Source organism: Haematobia irritans, unplaced genomic scaffold (genome assembly GCF_050003625.1).
Source record: "Haematobia irritans isolate KBUSLIRL unplaced genomic scaffold, ASM5000362v1 scaffold_11, whole genome shotgun sequence".
Lineage (NCBI taxonomy): Eukaryota > Metazoa > Arthropoda > Insecta > Diptera > Muscidae > Haematobia > Haematobia irritans.
In genome coordinates this window covers 795,721-810,464 of record NW_027445699.1, presented here as the reverse complement: position 1 = coordinate 810,464, position 14,744 = coordinate 795,721, and the positions used below count along the sequence as shown (strand labels likewise).

The following is a 14,744-nucleotide window of genomic DNA, read 5'->3' as shown; positions in this document are numbered from 1 at the left end:
GGTTGTACGATCCAAATGAAGTTTTGTATGATGGTTTCGGTTACAAACCTCACAGGTGTTACGTGAACGACACCATTCTCTGGTGTGAGATGCACATAGGCAGTTAAAGCAGTATCCTTTTTCCTTGGCCACTCTCACTCGCTCTAAGACAGGCATTCTATTGAACTTTGTGCAGAAACGCAGGTGATGATTGTCGTTACAGACTTTACAAACTTGGGTGCTGTTAAATGTGTAGAAAGTTAAGTTTGTTATACAAGAGATTAAGATTAGTGTGAGTTGTTACTGAACGTATGGTAAAATGCATAATTTTATAAGTGGACGTGTTATAATTCCGTTCTGAGTTCGTATTTCCGCTACCCGTACTTTAGAATCGTTCCCTGTGAATACCTTAATGACTCGCCCTAACTTCCATTCGGTTGGAGGTAAATTATCGTCTTTTACAATAACAAAATCGTTCTCTTTCAAGTTATGCTGAGAAGTTTTCCATTTATACCTTTTTTGTAGTTCAGATATATATTCAAATTTCCACCGTTTTGCAAATTGAAGTTGTAATACTTTTAAACGTTGCCATCTGTTTGCAATAGAAATGTTGTCGGAATAGTCTTCCGGTATTGCAGTTAATGGTGACCCCTTTAAAAAATGTCCTGGAGTCAACGCAATAAGATCCGATGGAGTTTCACTAATCGGAGAAATCGGGCGAGAGTTGAGGATGCTTTCTATTCGAATTAAGAGTGTGGAAAACTCCTCGAACGTATATTTGAGGTTTCCGGCAACCTTTTTTAGGTGAACTTTCATACTTTTCACTCCTGCTTCCCACAGTCCACCCATATGCGGTGCTTGAGGGGGAATGAAATGCCAACTACATCCATGTACGCTGTATTTGTCCACTAAAGACTTTTCTGCAGATTGTAAAAATTTCTTATGTTCGTTAACAAGTATTCGGTTAGCTCCAACGAAATTAGTCCCATTGTCAGAAAAGACCTTAGCAGGGTACCCTCGTCGCCCTACAAACCTATCAAATGCCGCAAGGAAGGCATCCGACGTAAGAGACGAACATGTTTCCAAGTGAATGGCACGAGTTGAAAAACAAACAAATACCACAGCATATCCCTTTTCCAATCTAGCATTGCGAAGTCTGGACGTTTTAATCTCAAAGGGACCTGCGAAGTCTATGCCCGTGTTCGTAAAAGGTGGTGAGTAAACACATCTCTCTGGAGGCAAAGCAGCCATAATTTGATTACGAATCTTATGTTTGTATATCGTACATATCTTACAAGTCCGAATGCATTGTCTGATAATGCTTTTAAGTCTTATAATGTAGAATTCCTGGCGAATGTATCTAAGCATATTTTGATGCTCAGCATGCATAAGTACTTTATGTGTGAATTCCACCAGTAACTTGCAGAATTTTGACTTCTCTGGTAATATAATAGGGTGCCTCTCATTGAAGCTTAAATCCGAATTGGATAGTCTACCATTAACTCGCAAAAGTCCATCGTTGTCCAAGAAAGGATTCAAAGTCAACAACCTACTTTTTGGACTGACCGACAACTTTGAAGCTATCTGGTTGTAATCAAGGAAAAAATACACACGCTGTGCCAACATTATCATACGATGCTTGACGAAGTTTATCTCCTGTGAGGTGATCAGTGTATCCGAAAATGTGAAATTGTTCATTCGACGGCATTTGTGAAAAAATCGAAACATATATGCCAAAACCCGTAAAGCACGATGATATGAGGAAAACCGGTCCAGCACATCTTCTTGTTCCGTAGCTGTGTGAAAAGTAGATATTTTCTTTTCTATGGAGTGTTCCGGTACTACCGGCTGTTGGGGCCAGACCGACGAATCCTTCCTGAGCCAATGAGGTCCATGCCACCAAAGACTGTTTTCTTTTAGTTCAGAAGCCGTACATCCCCTCGTTCCTAGGTCTGCTGGATTATCAACACTTTGAACATGTAACCAATTAGAATTTCCCACCAGATCAAGAATTTTGGATACTCTATTGGCAACGTATGTCTTCCATTGATACGGTGGCTTACTGATCCAAGCTAATGTGATCGTAGAATCACACCATAAAAATATGTTTTTTAGTTCGAAATTCAGATTTTGGGCCGCACATTTTATGAGCCGAGCAAGGAGCACTGCTCCACATAATTCTAATCTTGGCAAACTTATAGTCTTCAAAGGTGCAACCTTGCTTTTTGAGACCAATAAGTTAGAAGAAATTTCCCGTTTTGACAGAAAAACTCTTATATATACACATGCACAATATGCTTTTTCCGAAGCATCGCAAAATCCGTGAATTTGTATGCCAGCGTTTGGAGTGTATCCTATCCAACGGGGTATTTTTATACTAGGGATTTCGGAAAAGTTTTCTACAAATTCATCCCATTTTTTCAAAGAATGTGCTTTTACCTTTTCGTCCCAATCTGTACCATCCATCCATAGCTGTTGCAATAGAATTTTCGCGGTTATTATTATTGGAGCTAGCCAACCCGCTGGATCAAATATCTTGGCCACTATAGACAGAATTTCCCTTTTCGTAATATATTCGGATGGAATTTTTATGTCGTAGACATTATAAAAAAAGACGTCTTTCATTGCATTCCATCGTATCCCAAGAGTTTTAGAATCACTGAAATCTTCTAACTTTAAAAATTCTTCCCTGAGCAAATCTTCTTTTTGTACGCTTTCAATTATTTCTGTATGATTAGCAGTGATTTTCTTCAAGGGGAACCCCGCCGAGGATAGCAAGTCAACCAACTCGCATAAATGGGTTTTTGCGTCCGCTATCGTATGTGCACCTGCCAAAACATCATCCACGTATATATGATCTCGAAGTGTCTTCGCCGCGACAGGATGAGTATCCTCTCCATCGATACTTAGCTGTAATAATGTTCTAATCGCAAGGAACGGTGCACAATTCACTCCAAACGTTACTGTCTTCAGTTCAAAATCCTTTAAATTCCCCGAATCCGCGTCCCTAAATAAACATCGTTGATATTGACGGTCGCGTTCATCAATTACAATCTGACGATACATTTTTTCTATATCGCCATTAAAAACATATTGGAAAATGCGCCATCGTAGAATGACGTTCATTAAATCATTTTGGAGCGTTGGCCCCGTGTAAAGTATATCATTTAAGGATAAACCAGTCGTAGACTTTTTCGATGCATTGAATACAACTCGAACTTTGGTCGAGTTTCTTTCTGGTTTTATTACAGCATGATGGGGCAAGTAAAATGTTCTGTATGTTACATCGTCGTATAATTCGGTATTTGAAACAGGTGACATATGATCCATTGCAATATATTCTTGTAGAACACGAATATATTCGTCGGAAAGAGCTGGAGAATTTTTTAAAGTTTTTTCCAACCTACAGAATTGGCCCAAGGCAGCCCTTCGCGAAGACCCTAGAAATATTTCCTTTGGAAATGCTTTCTGAAATGGCAGTCTTACGACATATCTGCCGTCACTTCTTCGAACCGTGGTCCTAGCATAAATATCTTCACATTCCAAATCCTCTTCTGATCTTGGTGCTTCATTAGGAATTTCCTCACTTTCCCAAAATCTTCTAACCTCATCATTAAGGGACCTGGTTGACTGAGTTACCCATGCCGCAAAACTCGTGACACATTTTGAATTCTGAGGCCCACTAATGTACCAACCAAATTCCGAATCTTGGGCCAATAGATTTCCCGATATATTTCTATGAATACCTGCTTTCAATATGCATGGTAGTATATCACTCCCTATTAACATGTCAATTCGCGCAGTTTTATAAAACATTGGATCAGCTAACTCAATTTGATTTAGTCCCTCCCAATCTGTGATATTTTGTGAGGACGCCGGCATAAGGTGATTGAGATTGGATATTACTATTGCAGTTGTCTCCAGAGCAAAAGTAGACTTTCTCGATCGTAACTTTAGACTACATATCTTGGTAGAGGTCTCCAGCAAGGCACCCCCAAGTCCGGATATCCTCGTTAATGATTTCTTTGTATGAAGGCCTAATTGAGTTACAATCCGATGAGCTATGAATGTTTCTTGAGACCCCTGATCAAGAAATGCACGAATTGTAAAACGGTTTCCTAAATGTTCCAAATCCACTAGTACTGTAGGGAGAATTGTCCCCAATCCACATTCTGAAAAATTCATTTGTACCTCTTCCACTGCAGGAATCGATGTGTGCGACTGTTCATCCTCCTGAGTAGAAATATGAAAAGACGATGGATTTCCAGGTATACGTCGACTAACCTGAGATCGGGTATTATCAATTCCTGGATGCAACAACGTATGATGCTTTTGATTGCATTCCTGACATACCTTGTCGCTTTTGCAATTTGACGTTGAATGGCCGTAAAACAAGCAATTTTCACAAATTTCGTTGTCAACGACAAATTTTCTTTTCTCCGTAAGAGACATCGATTTAAATTTCGAACAGAATCGTAGAGCATGGTTTTGTTTACATACTCTACAATTTCGATACGTAGTATCAGATTTAACATTAAAATTTTGCGACTTCCGAGAAGTTGTTGCTTCAGAAGAGCTGGGATTTCTGATGTCGTTGATAGACTCCAAAAAGTCTAAGCGGTTTGTTATAAATTCATTGAGACTATCCCAGCATGGCATTTCTTTATGGTTCCGTATAGAACCTTCCCAAGCTGACAAAGTTTCTTGAGGTAGTTTCGATGTAACCCAGAACACTAATATAGGATCCCAACTAACAACTGATATATTGTAAGATTTCAGAATATCTAAACAGTTGTTAATAGTGAATTGCAAGTTTCGCAAATTCTTACTTTTTTCCACATTTATGGCCTCGAGATCGAAAATCTTTCTAAGTTGCTGATTCACAAGTAGCCGCTTATTTTCATAACGTTCCCCTAACGCTTTCCATGCCAACTCATAGTTGGAGTCCGTAAGTGCAAATCTTTTCACGATCTGATTTGCTTCCCCCCGAGTCTTTGCTCTTAGATGAAAAAGCTTCTGGGCAGGTGACAATTTTGGATGTTTCCCGTATATAGCTGAAAACATATCCCTGAAACCGGGCCACTTGTCATATCCTCCACTAAAAACTTCCGTATCACAGGGTGGAACTTTCAATGAATATCCTAAAGTGTCGGATGGTGAACTCGTCCTTTGGCAAGTATCGTCCATCCGTGCAGTAGTCAACTTCTGCTTCTCTATGAAAATGAGATCTAGCAAGGCCGCTTTACACTCTTTGTACGACTTGAGAGATGCAGCAAATTTGGACTGGGTTGATTGCAACTCCTCCTCCTTGCTTGTTGTATCATCGGAAGTCATAGAGGATTATATATTCATCAACTAATCTTCGATATATGCGCTCCAACTCTTCTAACTCTACTTCAAGGTCTGACAGAGTACGTACTTCCTTGAAGTCTGCAAAGGCGGCACAATAAGTGACCACTTGATCCGAATAGAAAATGAACTTCCTTGACATCATGTCTCAATTGTGACAATATCAAAGGAAAAGCCAGATAATTTGTACGTTATGGTGATTGTTTCTCTACGTGTGTTCGAAAAACCACTTCATAAATTACACTTTCATTCCTCCAATTTACAATGTAAAACTCAAATTAATTGCCGTAAAGTCCTGGGAAATTGCCCAAAATTCATTAAGTCAACTACAAATTCACCTCACACGACGATGTCCTAATATATCCAGTATAAATTTTATCCTATCCGCTGTGGATACAAAGTAATATAGCACTGTAGTAGGATTGATTGTAATATATAGATCCTGCACGAGCCCTTTCCAGATGGTTTGCTTAATCAATTTCAATACACCTCTCCTCAATAGTTTACCACAACGGTAAATTTAAATAGATGCTGTTTGAAACTTCAAATAAGAAAGGTGAATCGTATTCTCGATATTTAATTTTGAAGGGCAATTCATTTGTTAAAAAATAACCTTTTTTTCACAACATCATTATTAAAAATAAAATGTATCTTTAGTCTGTAATATAACATGAATTGTTCGATAATTATGAACAGAGACTTGTGCAAGATATAAATTAATGTTATCACTATTGAGGTTCAATGCAATACTTTTTAATGTTTTATTTTCAATGGATTTTGTGTAATTAAGAACTTATTCCAGAGATCTTCATAACATTGGACTGTTGGAATCGAACTCACTTTCGTTCGAACCAATGAAGATAGATATTTGAATTATCCTTACTTATGTATGAAATCAAACTTACAGGGAAATTTGGGTTTACAATTTTCCAAATCTTTGTACATGCCATTCATTATTATATTCCTTAGATAAATTTTCATACATGTATTTTTGTTCTAAATGACAAAAACAAAGCAGTTAAAGTTTTATTAAACGGTATCAAGACATGCAATTAATTTATGTGATGAACTATTATGTATAGAAATATAGTTCACGGAAACTATTCTCTCATATATTTTTAAAATTTCATTCAACCCACAGAATTAAAAAATTCATTGTGAAGTTCCACTATTATCAAGAATGTTCACTCCTTACAGCCTTTTAAATGTTCCCACATAAATGTCGTAAATTTGTATTGAAATATTCGGAAAAAAAAACTTACTAGATTCCATGATATTTCGAGAACCTCGTTTGATTCTTGTGACCCCTCATGTCTATAAAATTCCTCTGTTCAATTTGCACAGCCGAACCTCGATAATCCTTGGGACAATTGCATCATACATTTATTATCGAATGTCATCGATACCATACACAAATTCACCTCTCGCACAAGCAATATCCACGTTGTGTAAATTATCCAGTGGTTTTTCACTGGCTCCAAACCATAACCCCGTGGACCACACTATACTAAATAATTCATTTCGCAATGTGTCTCAAATATAGAATCAACCACTTTTCACAGATTAATTTCTAGTATGATTCTTTACGAACATTTAGGTGAAGCATTCATAACAAGAGGAATGTCATTTGACTTTTCATAACTTATTCTCGTTTATCCGCTTTAATTATTTATGTTTCTTTGATTATTTATTTTTTTTTTTTTACGAAATTGGATATAGTTTCAGTATTCTCCTGTTTTATTTTGTTTTAATTCACTCTGAAATTTCTTTCACCGTCTGTCATGAATTGCGGATTAGAACTATCAACATGTATGCATTGATAAAAAAAATCACATTGCCATTAAAATGCTGTGGATGTGTCTACTATGTTAAACTGAACTGAAGAAGCAATAAGGCTACCATTTGTTACCCAAAGAGAGCGTCATTAAAAGAGATATTTACATAAATGTGACATTAACATATGATTGGTGATACGTAGTAGCACTCTTAAGAAGTATAGCAGAGCAATAATTAATATGATAGCAGAAAAACTCTCTTAAATTGCACATTTCACAACATCATCTTCTATGCTAAATAAAGGAGGTCTGTCAACAAATTAGTATCGCTAGTATGAGACCTTTACATGAAATGTCCACGTCTTTCGTGTTCGAATAAAATGTCTATTATTAACCCGCGCAAGAATTGCTTAATATTAAATTCTCTCTTATTATCTCATGTGAATTTCAGAGTGACATACACGTATATGAGATCAAATATCAACTCACACCTTTCAAAATCACTTGATAACAACACTTAACTTACCTTCTTTTATGGCTCATTATAGTTGCGTAACAAAGTTCAAGTGTATAAAAAAAAACTCGTAAAGATTTTTTTTTTTGAAATTCCTTTCTTCGAAAATCCTTATTTGTTCCTGTTTAAGTTACGAAGGACCATGTACAGTTCTGTGAGTTTTACGATATAGGACTGTATTAATTTTGTATATTACTCACAGATTGTAAAGAAAAAGAAAAGTTCCCAATATGAAAATAAAAGAAAAGAACCAAAAAATGTTTTTCAGAATTTCAAGTTGGGTTTATTGATTGTCGTTTAGTATGTCTTACCGCTAGACTCTTTTATGGGAATGACTATATGTTGGTAAGCATAGAATGGGGAAGCCATGATTGATTACATTCAGCGGTAAGCGATGTAATTTTAGTAGTTTTCTCATATATGGGAAATTGTTTATCCACTTGCGAAAAAAAGAGTTCCCATAGTGTATAAATAATTTCTGTATAGTTACATTTTTGTAAGAAACAGATTTTCTTATATAGGAAAGTAATACAAATTTAAAATTCATTCAGATAATTAAAAAATTTCATTTAAATACAATTCATGTTTTAGATATGTTATATCAGGCGTGTATCATAATTATATTTTCGTTAAACATAGTTTAACACTCATATCTCCTAAACTATGCGTCCTAGAGCGAAAAGGAGCTTAATTCATGACCACCCCCAAAAAGTCGAAAATTCCATCAAAATACTGAAAAAATTTAAATTTTTATATGAAAAACTTGTTTTGCTCATATCTCCTAAACTATGCGTCCTACAGCGAAAAGGAGCTTAATTCATGACCACCCCCAAAAAATCGAAAATTCCATCCACATCCTGAAAAAATTGAAATTTTTATATGAAAAACTTGTTTTGCTCATATCTCCTAAACTATGCATCCTATAGCGAAAAGGAGCTTAATTCATGACCACCCCCAAAAAATCGAAAATTCCATCCATATCCTGAAAAAAATGAAATTTTTATATGAAAAACTTGTTTTGCTCATACCTCCTAAACTATGCGTCCTAGAGCGAAAAGGAGCTTAATTCATGACCACCCCCAAAAAATCGAAAATTCCATCCACATCCTGAAAAAATTGAAATTTTTATATGAAAAACTTGTTTTGCTCATATCTCCTAAACTATGCGTCCTAGAGCGAAAAGGAGCTTAATTCATGACCACCCCCAAAAAATCGAAAATTCCATCCACATCCTGAAAAAATTTAAATTTTTATATGAAAAACTTGTTTTGCTCATATCTCCTAAACTAGAGCGAAAAGGAGCTTAATTCATGACCACCCCCAAAAAATCGAAAATTCCATCCATATCCTGAAAAAAATGAAATTTTTATATGAAAATCTTGTTTTGCTCATATCTCCTAAACTATGCGTCCTACAGCGAAAAGGAGCTTAATTCATGACCACCCTCAAAAAATCGAAAATTCCATCCACATCCTGCAAAAATTTAAATTTTTATATGAAAAACTTGTTTTGCTCATATCTCCTAAACTAGAGCGAAAAGGAGCTTAATTCATGACCACCCCCAAAAAGTCGAAAATTCCATCCGTTGTAACAACCCTTCTTATTAGGTCCTATTCCCAATCAAAGTGGTTACCTTATGGCTCCAGCCGTGCTCAGTCTTGGGGGGAGTTCTTTCGATTTGGAATAGGCACGGGTTCATTATCATAAAGAAAAGTTTAAGGTAACTCTAAACAACAAGGTAATAAAAGAAAATGTTAAAACAGAAAGAATGGAAATTAGCGTTGGATTAGATGTACGGCATTAAGATCACATTTTGCCTAACATTTTATTTCATTATTATGTTATGTCGGACGAAATCGTCCAGTTAGCCCAGTATCCCCCCCATAGTCTCTCATCACCTTTCGTGAATGAAGGTAAAAATTTACAGTTTTGGATACATATTTATTTTACGATAAAAAAAAATTAAACCTATGATAATTAATAATAATAAAAAAAATTTAATTCGCGATATTTTAAATGAACAGGTAAGTTTATGAAAAAGAGACATAAAATAAAATAAAATTCGAGTGTCATAAAATTAGTTAATTGTAATGAAATAAAATATTTAACCAGGAAATAACGAGCGTGAACAATTAAAATAAATAAATAGTAGTGGACTTACCACATTTAACTTCTTGTGATCTTCAGGCCTGTTGATCCAGAGGTTGATATCCACATTTTCGATAAATTTCATAAAATTATTTTAATTGTGGCGCTCGTTGTAAATGTTAAATGGAATGAGTCTTGCAAATAACTTAACTAAATAGTCGGTATAAACTAATGGGTTGGAGTTAACTAATTTTTCTTTATTATGCTTTTAAAATCCGGAAATGCTTGAAATCGTCTCAAAGATGTTGCGTTTAAGTTATTCGGATGTTGAAAAAAAAAAGGAAATGGAAATAATAATTTTTCTTTCATCGAATCGGATTCTTCATTGAAAGGCTCACACAAATATTCATCTACGGTAGAAGTATGGCGAAAATTTTTAAACGCCCAAGATGGCAGGAACACAAGGACACATTCAGCTCTGACCATGTAATGTGAGGCAATGAGTCTTGGAACCGACTTAATCGGAGGTAATATCCAAAATGATTGACAGCAGGAAACAGTTAGGTACCAGGTCTATTTTATCACGAGATTTTTTTTTACAATGTTTCAATATGAATTTCTTCAAAATTTTATTAAAAATGCCTTTTTTTTCCTTTTAAACAAAAATTCCAATAATAATCTTTTTTTTTCTTTCTTTTTTCTTTTCAATTCTATGCCTACTTTTTGTTTTTTTTTTCAAATTCAAATTTTCATAGTCTCCCTTTTTATTCTTTATCGTTATTACCATCAATTTGTAAAGTAGCTATCTTTACAAACTACACCACGCAAAAAAAAAAAAAAAAAAAAAAAATTATGTTACTCCCATATATCTTTTAAATGATAAATCGCAGTTTTTCCTGTACATACGTCTCTTAGCTCGTAGTAAGTATTTCCAATTTTCCGTATAACGATAGCCTTTACACCTGTTGGAGCCAATTTAGAACTAAATTTATTTATTCGTGAGCTTTGTGGACGCAGGAACAACCTCTTGACCAATACAAAGTTCTCTATTGCGTGTTCGTAGATTGTACGACTTTTCATTCCTTTTGTAAGCTTCTGTCATCTTTTGTTGTATTTTATCCCGTAATAACCTAAATTCATCCATTCTCTGAATTTGTGAGTCCCCTTCCTCTAGTATTCTCAATCTCCTTAATATGTTATAATCCTTCCCATGGGTTATCATTGATTGACCAAAAACTACCTCATATGGTGTCATACCTATAGTTTGATGCACACTGTTTCGAAGAGCACAATTTACCAAACTTAAGTATACATCCCAGTTTCGTTGGTCTTCCTTTATATACGAACGTAAGGCTGCATTAACCGACCGGTTAACACGTTCACTCGCGTTCGCTTGCGGGCTATGTATAGCTGTCAATTGGTGTTTAACGCCATATTTACTAAGAAGTGCCTGAAATGCTTTACATCTAAATTGGGTTCCGTTATCCGAAACGATCACTTCTGGAACACCATAACTATTAAATATTTCATTTCTAATATATTCAATTATGGGTTTTGTAACAAACTTCTTCAAAGGATGTAAAAAGGTGTATTTAGTAAAATGGTCTAATATTACTAAGATGCCTATAAACCCTCCTTTCGTACGAGGCAATGGTCCGATCAGATCGACATAAAGCCTCTGAAAGGGTCTCTCGGTAGTCACCATCTGCCCCATTGGCGGTCTTAAAATAGTATTAGGATTTTTCGAGGTCTTGCATATGTCACAATTTCTTATATATCTCTCAACATCCGTAATTAGTTTCGGCCAAAAGAAATATTTCCTTATCCGGTGCACGGTCTTAGAAATTCCACTATGAGCCATGTTTGGTGGATTATGTGCCGAATAAATTACCTTCATTCGTAACTCTGTTGGAACTACCAACCTCCATCCTATATCATCGTCGCACCCTTTTGAAAACTTAGTTCTCTTATAAATATGTTTTCCATCGACTCGGTAGTCTGGAATCCCAGACCTTTGGAAATCCTCCCTCCATTTAGAATACTCCATACTATCGAATGCTTCAGAATTCATATCAATTGCTGGTTCCAACTCTATATCAATTTCAGAAACTTCATTCTCAGTATCAAAGGCTCGAGATAATGTGTCCGGCACGACATTGTCTTTACCACTTCTATGTTCGATTGAAAAATCAAAGCCCTGTAGTTTTAGCGCCCATCTAGCAAGCCTTCCTGACAAATCACTCTGTCCCATAAGCCATTTAAGACTGAGCACGGCTGGAGCCATAAGGTAACCACTTTGATTGGGAATAGGACCTAATAAGAAGGGTTGTTACATAAATAACAAATCACTCTGTCCCATAAGCCATTTAAGACTCGCATGGTCTGTAACCACTTTGAATTCATGGCCCTCTATATACGCTCTAAACTTTTTCACAGCCAATACCACGGCTAGACACTCCAGTTCCGTGATTGTATAGTTTCGTTGTGCCTTACTTATTTTCTGCGACATATATGCAATAGGTCGCTCATTGCCCTCGTCATCCACCTGGGCCAAAACAGCCCCTACACCAACTGTACTCGCGTCGCACTGTAGCACAAACGGTTTCGAAAAATTCGCATTAATAAGTACAGGTGCACTACACAACTTCCGTTTCAATAGTTCAAATGATTCCTGTGCCTCCTTTGACCAAACAAATGAGCGTTTCTTGGACAACAGTTCCGTTAGTGGATAAGAACAAGTGGAAAAATCTGCTATGAATCTCCTGTACCATCCTATCATTCCTAAAAATTGTCGTAAACGACGCACGGAGTTAGGTACTGGAAATTCTGCTATTGCACTCACTTTCTCCGGATCTACTGCTATCGAGCCTTCCCCTACGATGTAACCCAAATACTTAACCTTCTTTATTGCAAAACTACTTTTCTTCACGTTAATAGTAAGACCGGCCTGTCGTAATCGTATCGCCACTTCCTGTAAATGCTTCAAGTGATCGTTGAAGCTCGTAGACACTATTAACAAGTCGTCCAAATAAACAAATACATGGGACTTCATATTATAGGGTATCACCATATCCATTAATCTGCACATCGTCTGTGGTGCGTTGCAAAGACCGAATGGCATTCTGACAAATTGATATAAAGGTCGATTTGGCACCGTAAATGCCGTCTTTGGCTTTGAATCGTCTGTTAATTCAATTTGCCAGAATGCGTCTTTAAGATCGACTTTCGATATGTAATGCACCGCAGGCAGCCTAGATAAAATACCCTCAATGTTTGGCATAGGATACGAGTCCTTTACAGTTACCGAATTAAGCTTACGACTATCTACGCAAAATCTAACTTTATCAGGTTTTACCAATAGTACACCTGGCGAAGACCAAGAAGAATTAGGACATTCCTCAATTACGCCTAAGGACATCATTCGGTCTATTTCCCCCCATAATATCTTCTCTCTAGCCGGGGAAATAGGATAGCAACGTTGCTTTATAGGCTTCGAATTTCCAGTATCAATCTCGTGTTTCAGTAACGTAGTGCACCCTAAGCCCTCCCTATCTGAATTTGGAAAGAGATCTATAATAGCATCCAACTTTCGTCGTTGAACATTTGACAACATAATTTTATCCTCCTCATCTTTGTGGACAATTTCAATTTCATTAATAGAACCCTGAACAGAAATTTCAATATTGTGATGCTTCCAAAAATCAATGCCACATATAAGATCCTGATGGATTGTTGGTATGACCAAAAATTCAAATACACATGGTTTTCCTTGAAATTCGAATTCTAAATTCACAATACCTATAATTTCCTGTCCTTGACCATCGGCCGTCCTTACAATACCTCGACATTTCTTAAACACTGGAAGATTACAAACAATTTTAGCTAAAGAACCGCCAATCACACTCTTATTCGCTCCATTGTCGAGTAACGCAAAATATAATTGCCCACCAATGGTAAATGGCAAATAGGGTCTCGTATCGGTACTTACTGTTATAACCGACGAAATAACATATTGTCTAAATTCTTTTAATTTTCCCCAAAAATTTCTCATACGGGTAGCACTACGTGTCCTCCTTATTTCGTGTTTAATTTGGTTAATTTCTGAACAGTCCGGTGTTAAATGTATTGTCTTGTCTGGTAAATTTAAATGTGGTTGTAATGTATCTATTTGTTGGATCGAGTCGATGGATGCCCTTTTTCCTGACGAAGGACATCCCTTGAGAAGTTTCCCTGACTAACACATTTTGGGCATGTAGGCTTATAGTTGTCTTTTAATCCACATCCATAGCAGAAAACACGTCTTTCACTAGTACAGTCCTTATAACCATGCCCAGGAGCATCACAGTTCCAGCACTTTATAGGAACTTTGATACCGCAAACCTCAATGTTACCCTCAGATTCACTAACCATATCTAATTCTGCTTCCACTTCTGAAATTTGAAACTTATCACGTCCCGGTTGGAACTTCTTACTAATCTGCATGTCTCTAACGAATTTTTCATGTCTTCTTACCGCTTTTCTAAGCTCAGCCACATGTCTGAATTCCATATGCAATAATTCATGCCTTATTTCTGATCTCAAATTACGTAGCACCAATTCACACATCTCCTCCTCCGATAACGGAATGCTAAGCTTGTCGGACAAAGTAAGTATTGCGTCATAAAAATCGTCAAAATTTTCAGTCGCCTTTTGCTTACGACGACGTATGTCATCTTTTACGTCAAAGTCATTGTAGTACTCCCTATACTGTGTCCTTAGAGCTTCTAAAAGGCTAGCCCACTCTACTATTCTATTTCTGTGGTGGTAACGCCAAAACCATTCCAACGCTGTTCCTTCAAACAGCATATGAGCATTCAACGCTACCAATTCATAGTGTCCCCCAAGAGTAGTTTGTGACATTTTATTCACTCTATAGATAAATTCTTCAACGGGGATATCCTTTCCACTTCCCGAATAAATAAGACGCCAATTTTTAATAATGTTTACAATTTTCTCCGAATTTTCCGGTTGAATGGCTACCGGAGGCGGAGGTGTATTAT

General features: G+C 36.5%; 1 protein-coding gene across 1 annotated transcript; it reads right to left on the bottom strand.

Annotated features, from left to right (window-relative positions):
- Window positions 1-279: 279 nt before the first annotated feature.
- LOC142242415 (uncharacterized) lies at window positions 280-5,313 on the bottom strand. The gene has a single exon (XM_075313994.1). It carries the CDS (start codon window positions 5,311-5,313, stop codon window positions 280-282), a length of 5,034 nt encoding a protein of 1,677 aa, XP_075170109.1.
- Between the last annotated feature and the right edge of the window lie 9,431 nt (window positions 5,314-14,744).

Excerpts from the sequence above, each read along its gene's own strand:
- LOC142242415 (XM_075313994.1), bottom strand. The coding sequence starts at position 5,313 with ATGACTTCCGATGATACAACAAGCAAGGAGGAGGAGTTGCAATCAACC.